The sequence below is a fragment of the Herpailurus yagouaroundi genome, unplaced genomic scaffold (assembly GCF_014898765.1).
Source record: "Herpailurus yagouaroundi ecotype Mexico unplaced genomic scaffold, PumYag 77, whole genome shotgun sequence".
Lineage (NCBI taxonomy): Eukaryota > Metazoa > Chordata > Mammalia > Carnivora > Felidae > Herpailurus > Herpailurus yagouaroundi.
The window spans coordinates 63,333,797-63,342,644 of NW_024412388.1; the positions used below are offsets into that span (position 1 = coordinate 63,333,797).

At 34.9% G+C, this 8,848-nt stretch overlaps 1 protein-coding gene across 7 annotated transcripts in view; it reads right to left on the bottom strand.

The window, feature by feature from the left end:
- SLC44A5 (solute carrier family 44 member 5) overlaps positions 1-8,848 on the bottom strand; it is a 380,599-nt gene that overhangs the window by 21,990 nt on the left and 349,761 nt on the right. For all 7 annotated transcript variants that reach the window (XM_040470674.1, XM_040470676.1, XM_040470673.1 and 4 more), the window contains one exon: positions 2,874-3,005. In XM_040470674.1, coding sequence (XP_040326608.1) covers positions 2,874-3,005 — 132 coding nt within the window. The remainder of the gene's footprint in view (positions 1-2,873; positions 3,006-8,848) is intronic.

The window sequence follows — 8,848 nt, forward strand, 5'->3', positions numbered from 1 at the left end:
AATGAACTGTGTCAAAACCACCTTTACGTGAAGTGAGTGAATTTGCAAAGAAAGAATGAAGTATATGTATATTAAGGAAACAGAGCAGAGAGGAAATCTTGGGTTCTTTTGGCTTTCTGTTTCCTGGATCCAAATACACTTGAAAGTCCAGCTGCTTTTCTGTTGTTTTGAGTTTGATGAGACACTTCTATATTCTTATAATAAGTCCCAATGCCTTGCCCCTAGCTTGTTCCAATTTTCTCTTTGGCTACCTTAAATTAATTTCTTTTTACTTGAATCCAAATGGTCCTAATTATTATATTTCCTCAATTCTAAGACGCATATTTAACTTAGTAATAACTTTTTTAGGAAAAATAAGAAAATCCTTCATTAAACATCTTTTCATTGATCATAAGATGCATCCTGACTTCAGAGATGTTAAAAAGTGAAACATTATGTATCTTAAAATTAAGGAAATACAGCACTGCTAATAACAATCTGAAACTATAGAAGAAACTTAAGGGAAAGCTATAATTCCCATCTGTGAAAGAATCTGTTCCATTATATCCTTGCTAGACAGTAATGCTGCTCATGCTTGAACACTTCAAGTGACAGGGCACTCATTTCATTCTATTGTTATACCACCAAGATTCTGATGTTACAGCACATATCACTTAACATCTCCAAGTAGAAATCAGCTAACCCAGAGATGTGAGAGGATCTTAGTAACGTATCATCTCACCACTATGTCTTCTTTTAGTGAAATTATGTATTTATGTTTTCATGCATATTTGATTCTCTTAAATTGAGTCCACAATTATGGGGTATAGCCATATTAAGCTAAAATCATTATCTTAGAACAAACCTAATATAAGATATGCCAGAATCACTCTATATTCTGAAATTGCGTTGATAAACAACGTTTCATATTAAACTTCTCCCTTTACAAAACTACATGTCTAAAAATGATCACAAGGATTTTATTGTCTTTTGATTTTAAATATTATATTCTTTTCCTGTGTTTGAATAAGAGCAAAGAATGGAAATCTGGTTTTTGAGACCCTGTAGAGAAGCTGGTGTTACTCTAACTTCTCAGAGGAGGAGACTGGGATAACTAATAGCAGAAATGACAATAGAACCATCTCCTAACACTACCCAAAACTCATAAAAATGATAATTTTTGTATGTATAACTCTGCTTATTTTTAGTGTTTCCATTGATGAGTGTAATTTCACATTATGCCTTTCTCTTTGGTACCTAGAATTTTGTCCAAACAGAGCAAGTAATCAATTATTGTCTGATAAATGGGTTGTGAAGGTAGAGGCTCATTTGAGGAAAGACTGGTATTGCTAGACTTGAAAATAAAAGCAAGCTCTGTATTTTCCTCAAAGGAGATCCTTTAACTTCTTCAGTGGCAGATTCTGATCATGTCAATGATTTTTGTGTGGAAGGCACTGAAGAGACAGCTGTGGGAAGACCACAGAACCTGTAGCTAAGATCCATCTGATAATAAAATTAGAGATTTCAAAACATAATGGATGAAATACATCATCTTTAGACATGGTAGGTAATCACAGTAGATTTCTGACAACATATGGAATCATTCAAATTCAGGAAAACTGTTGAGGATACAAATCCTAAGATGCCTCTGATTTTTAGTTAGAAAGAAATGACTACAAATGAAATAATTCTTCTGCAACATATTTGGGGGAAAAAAGTGTTCTATGAAGGGAACTAATCTGCATAAGAGCCGCACATGGGAACCAAAGAACAAGGATGTGACATTTTGACCTAGCATTGCCCGAGAAAAAGAAAAGTCAAATGTGGCAGAAAAAAGGGCTAGGTCATCAAGCTTGGCATGAGCCTATAGAAAAAGTCTCTCAAGATTATACAAAGCCCCTGCAAAAAAAAAAAAAAAAAGCTTCTCATTATTAATTTTGTTGCTCACATGCCTTGATCCCAGGAAAGCAGTGTCCTAGATGGAATATGTCTGCATTCTGGTCAGGAAGAGTATCCTATTAGTGTAAACAACTAAAATGGAAGGCTGGTGACATGATATGGGCCTGTCCTTGAAAACCTGATGACTTCTGGGTGAAGTGACAAAAGCAAGTTTTCACATTATGGGGATGGGGCCCATACCTGGACCTATGATGCCCCCATCAAGATATTACTCCCCTCTGAGGCTCTCTCTGGGTTTCTTACCAGGCCTCTTGGAATATGCTTTGCCTGGTGCTCTAACTTAAATAATATGAAGAGTTTCTTTTAAAGCAACATGTAAATAGAGATTATTTTTAAATCTTGATTAAAGAATATTAATCTCCGTGAAGTAGAAAGAATATGATAAAAACCATTCTAGGAATATAAAAGTGATCTCTGAAATCATCTTGCTTTAAAAATTTTTTTAATTTACCCTTAACTAATTCAATAATCTGAACACTTCAAAAATGTAAATTCATTTTGTTACTTATTATTACAATTCCTATAATAGTTTAAAAGTCTTGCTATGAAAAAAAATGTTTTTTTTCTGTTTTTAAAACAAATTTGAAAAATCCAACTTTTTTTCCTTTCAAAACACCTTTCTTGGATATCAAGTTAATGGCTATAAACATCCACATCCAAAACATTTTAAGTTGAAGGCAAATAGCATGAGATCATTGTAAGGTAATATTTCCTTAGATTATATAATAAATTTCCCTCAATGACTTTTCCATTTACCGTAGCTAGTAAAATCATAGACACATTTACTTTTATGACATTAGTGATAAGTATATTTAACAGGTTACACCAACCCAAGATTTCCTTTAGGCAAAAAAAAAAAAAAAAAAAGAAAAAAGAAAAAAGATTTCCTTTCATTATTAAAACTTTAACAAAACCAGTTTTTAAAATCCACTCACTAAATGTGAACCATGTTTGTTTCAGTTGAAAGTACATGCTTATATCAGTCTGAATCCCGATGTCATATACAGTCAGATGAGAATTTGGCTGTCCCTGAAGATTGCAGTATTCCTGGTAACAGTGGCCTATTCCTTGAAAAGAAAAGAAAAACAGACTAATATAAAATTTTATTTTCTGAAATATAAGCTATACACATCACATATATCTACAAAGGCAAGATTCATATTTACAGAGTAAACATTTTATGTGAATCTAATATTCTAAATGTGCTGTTGTATTCAAATAAATGTTACCAGTATTTGCCTGGCTCACTGTGGCAACATCTGGCTTTATATGTCCTTTTGACTAGAAACAACTTCAGTGTCCATCGACAGGGACTGGCTAAGTAAATTATGGTATATTTGTATAGTAGAATACTATCTTTTTATATAAAGAAGAGAAAGTGTACTGATATTCAATGATCACTGAGATATTTTGTTAAGTGAAAGCAACAAGGCACAAAATGACATAAAAAGTGTGCTGTAATTCATATAAGAAGTAGAACAATCTTGGGCGCCTGGGTGGCGCAGTCGGTTAAGCGTCCGACTTCAGCCAGGTCACAATCTCGCGGTCCGTGAGTTCGAGCCCCGCATCAGGCTCTGGGCTGATGGCTCAGAGCCTGGAGCCTGTTTCCGATTCTGTGTCTCCCTCTCTCTCTGCTCCTCCCCCGTTCATGCTCTGTCTCTCTCTGTCCCAAAAATAAATAAACGTTGAAAAAAAAAAAAAAGAAGTAGAACAATCTTTATATATACTTTCTTGTGTACACATAAAGTATCTCTGGAAGGATACACAGAAATACATTTTTTACTTCCAGAGAAGGAAACTTACTGACCAAGGAGTAAAACGAGAAGGCAAATTTCACTGTATAAACTTTATACCTTTTGAAATTTGAAGCACGTAAATAATACAATCTATTTAAAAAGCAAATTTTAAAAAAAAGATTTAAGTTGAAAAAGGAGTGCTTTTGAATTAAAAATTTTAGGTGAAGTCATGTCTTGATAGAATTATCTAATGCATAGTCTTATCAAAGATTGTATCCAGGCAAAGCAAATATGGGCTGACTAGATTTCCCCAAGACACTGTATTTCAGACTGTATAATGACTTTTTACATAGTCTAGATAAATTGGGAATAAAAAAATAGAGTTAATGAGTTTATTTTTATGACCAATGAGTATGGATTAGGTCCATTGGAAATGTCCAGGCAATAATAGGAAAAACTGCTTTAAAAAAAATAAAGTTTATTTATTTATTTAGAGAGAGAGAGAGTACATGCAAGCAGGGGAGGGACAGAGAGTAAGGGAGAGAGAGAATGCCAAGTAGGCTTTGCACTGTCAGTGCAGAGCTCGATGTGGGTCTCAATCCCACAAATCATGAGATCATGACCCGAGGCGAAATCAAGAGTCAGTTGCTTCCCTGACTGAGCCACCCAGGCACCCATGAGGAAAACTTCCTTTTAAACCCCAACTGTAAACTAACAGGTTGTTTTCTAGATATCAGGTAAGAAAGAGGGTGAGGTCCATGGAGAAAGGCAAGACTAGACTAGAATGGACATTTGTTTCTCAAAGAGATATAAGACAAATCTCTTTCTGGTCCTGCTTTCCCAGTGTATTTTTAAAAATTCCTTTAAAAATGAGGAACGCCTGGGTGGCTCAGTTGGTTGAGTGTCTGACTTCAGCTCAGGTCATGATCTCACCGCTGGTGAGTTTGAGCCCCGTATCAGGCTCTCTGCTGACAGCTCAGAGCCTGGAGCCTGCTTCATATTCTGGGTCTCCCTCTCTCTCTCTGCCCTCTCCCGCTCATGCTGTCTCTGTCTCTCAAAAATAAACAAACATTAAAAAAAATTCCTTTAAAAATGCTTTTGGAATATCTGATACATACAAAATTATGTAGTCAAATGAGCACATATAGATGCATCACCTAGTTTAAGATTTTATAATCTTAATTTTGCTCTAATTAAGCAAAATAAACTTTCTCTTCTGAGATCTCATCCTCTCCCTGCCTCTCCCTGCCAAAGAACAATTATTCTGAATTTTGTGATTATTCTTTTGTTTTAAGAAAAAGATGTGTTGAAATCGCTCAAGAGTTGGGGCACCTGAATGGCTCAGTCGGTTAAGCGTCCAGCTTTCAGTTTCAGCTCAGGTCATGATCTCACAGTTTCGTGAGTTCAAGCCCCACATCGGGTTCTGTGCTGGCAGTGCAGAGCCTTCTTGGGATTCTCTCTCTCCATCTCTCTCTGCCTCTCCCCTACTTTCACTCTTCTGTTTCTCTCAAAATAATAAACTTAATAAAAAAATAAGAAGAGATCTCCCAAGGGAGATTCATAACTCATGCAAGTTTTTTATGATTTATTTATCCTTATGGTTTATGAATCTTGAATCTATTTCATTAGATGCATATATGTTTAGAATTGGTATATCTTTTAAGCAAATTCAATCCTTTCTAGCTATAATAATGCTTTTTATTCTAAAATCTATTATGGCAACTGCAGGTCTCTTTTGGTTAATGATTTAAAATAAATTTATATTCCTTTCACCAATTTTTTCCACCCTCCACCATCCCCACCTTCCACCTCTGGCAAATATCATCTGTTCTCTGTATGTACAAGCTTGTTTTTTTAGTTTTATATTTTTAAGTTTTAATTAAAATGTAGTTGACCTACAACATAACATTAGGTTCAGGTGTAGGGATTCAATAATTCTATACATTACAAAATGTTTACTATGGCAAGTATAGTTACCATCCGTCATCGTATAGTTATTACAATTTTATTGACTGTATTCCCAGTGCTGTACTTTGCATCCCCATGGCTTATTTTATAACTTGAAGTTTGTACCTCTTAATTTCTTTCCCTGATTTCATCCATCTTCCCACTTCCCTCACCTCTGGCAACTACCAATTTGTTCTATTTATGGGTATGTTTCTGTGCTTGTTTGGTTTTTTAGATTCCATATATACATAAAATCATGTGGTATTGGTCTTTCTCAGACTTACTTAATAGTCTCCAGATTCATCTGTGTTGTTGCAATGGCAATATTTCATTCTTTTTTATCCATTTTTTTAACAATTTCTTTATGCATTCATCCATTGATGGACACTTAGGTTGTTTCCTATCTTAGCTATTGTAAATAATGCAGCAATGAGCATAGAGATGCATATGTCTTTTTGAGTTAGTGCTTTCATCTTCTTCAGGTAAATACCCACATGTGGAATTGCTGAATCATATGGTAGTTCTATTTTTAATTTTTTTTAAAGAATCTCCATACTGTTTTCCATGGTGGCTGAACCAATTTACATTTCCTCCCAACTTGTGCAGAAGGGTTCCTTTAGCTCTACATCTTTCCAACACTTATTTCTTCTCTTTTTGCTAATATGTGTGAAGTATTATCTTATTGTGGTTTTGATTTGCATTTCCCTGATGATTAGCGATGTTGAGTACCTTCCCATGTAGCTGTTGGCCATCTGTATACCTTCTTTGGGAAAATGTCTAGTCAGCTCTTCCAGCCATTTTTAAACAATTTTGTTGTTGTTGTTGATTTTGTTTTGTTTGTTTTTGGTTTTTTGGCTACTGAGTTTTGTGAGTCCTTTATATTAGCCTCCTTATCAGATATCTGATTTGCAAATATTTTCTCCCATTCAATAGGTTGCTTTTTCATTTTGTTGAGGGATTACTTTGCTGTGTAGAATCTTTTTAGATTATGTAGGTTCACTTATTTATTTTTGCTTTTATTGCTTTTGATTTTTACATCCTGTTAACAAAAATCATTGCTAAGACCTGTGTCAAGGAGCTTACTGCCTTTGTTTTCTTCTGGAATTTTATGGTTTCAGGTCTTATATTCAAGTCTTTAGATTCATTTTGAGTAAATTTTTGTATATAGGTGTAAGAAAGTAGTCCAGTTTTTCCAACACAATTTGTTGAAGGGACTGTCCTTTCCCATCGTATATCTTGGCTCCTTTGTCATAAATTAACTGACCATATACGAGTGGGCTTATTTTGGGGCTCTCTATTCTGTTCCACTGATCTATGTGTCTGTTTTTATGCCAATACCATACTTTTAAAATTACTATAGCTCTGTAATATAGCTTGAAACCAGGGTACATTATGCCTCCAGTTTTGTTCTCTTTTCTCAAGACTGCTTTGACTTTTTGGGTTTTGTAGGGATTTTTTTGTGGTTCCATACAAATTTTAGGATTATTTGTTCTACTTCTTTTAAAAGTGTAATTGGAATTTTGATAGGGATTGCAACAAATCTGTAGATTACTTTGGGTATTATGCAGATTTCAACAATATTTATTCTCCTAATCCATGAGCACAGAATATCTTTCCATTTATTTGTATCTTCTCTAATCTATTTATTAATGTCTTGTAGTTTTCAATACATAGGTCTTTAACCTCCTTGGTTAAATTTATTCCTAGGTATTTTATTTTTCTGATGCAATTTTAAATGCGATTGTAAATGGATAGATTTCCCAGACAGAAAATCAGTAAGGAAACATCAGCTTTAAACAACATGTTAGATCAGGTGGACTTAACAGATATAAACAGACTATTCCATCCAAAACAACACAATACACATTCTTCTCAAGTGCACATGGAACATTTTCAAGGATAGATCATATGTTAGACCACAAAACAAATCTTAATAAATTTAAAAGAACTGAAATTATATCGATCATCTTCTCTGGCCACAGTGGTATGAAACTAGAAAATAATTACATGAGGAAAACTGGAAAATTCACAAATATGTGGAGATTAAACAACATGCTACTGAACAACCAATAGGTCCAAGAAGAAATCAAAAGGTGAATAAAAAGTACTTGAGACAAATGAAAATGGAGAAATAACGTACCAAAATTTGTGGGATACAGCAAAAGCAGTTCTAAGAGGGAAGTTCATAAGGACACAGCTTATCTCAAGACGCAAGAAAAGTCTCAAACAAACAACCTAACTTTAGAACTCAAGGAACTAGAAAAAGAATAAAGGAAGCCCAAAGTTAGAACGGAAAAAAAAAGATTAGAGCAGAAATAAATGTGATAGAAACTAAAAAGATAGAAGATCAATGAAACTGAGAGCTGGATCTTTGAAAAGATAAGCAAAATGGACAAGTATTAGCTAGACTCACCAACAAAAAAAGAGAGGACTCAAATAAATAAAATCAGAAATGAAAGAGGAGAGGTTATCACTGATATCAAAGAAATACAAAGGATCATAGAAGACTACAGTAGATCCTTAAGCAACATGAAGGTTAGGGGTGCCTACCCCTGATGCAGTCAAAAAGCCATGGCTCCCCCAAAACTCAACTACTAAAATCCCAGAGTTGACCAGAAGCCTTACTAATACCATTAGCAGTTAATACTAAATATTAACATTTAGTATTTAGTATGCTATATATACTATGTACTATATTCTTATAATAAAGTAAGCTAGGGAAAATAATATTATGAAGAAAATTGTAAGGAGGGGCACTTGGGTGGCTCAGTGAAGCATCTGACTCTTGATTTTGGCTCCAGTCATGATCTCACGGTCTGTGGTTTCAAGCCATGCATCAGGCTCTGCACTGACAGCCTACTTGGGATTTTCTCTCTCGTTCTCTCTCTGCCCCTCCCCTGCTTGTGTACACATACTTTGTCTCTCTCCCTCAAAATAAATAAGTTTAAAAAAAAGAAAATCATAAGGAAAAGAAAATATGTTTATAGTACTGTATATATGTGTGTGTGTGTGTGTGTGTGTGTGTGTGTGTATACACACATATAAAACCTGAGGGAACCTGGGTGGCTCAGTTGGTTGAGCATGTAGCTATTGATTTTGGATCAGGTCATGATCTCACTGTTAGTGACTTCGAGCCCTGCCTCAGGCTCCATGCTGACATTGTGTAGCCTGCTTGGGATTCTCTCCCCCTAACCCTCTGCCCCTCCCCCACTCGCTCTCTCTCTCTC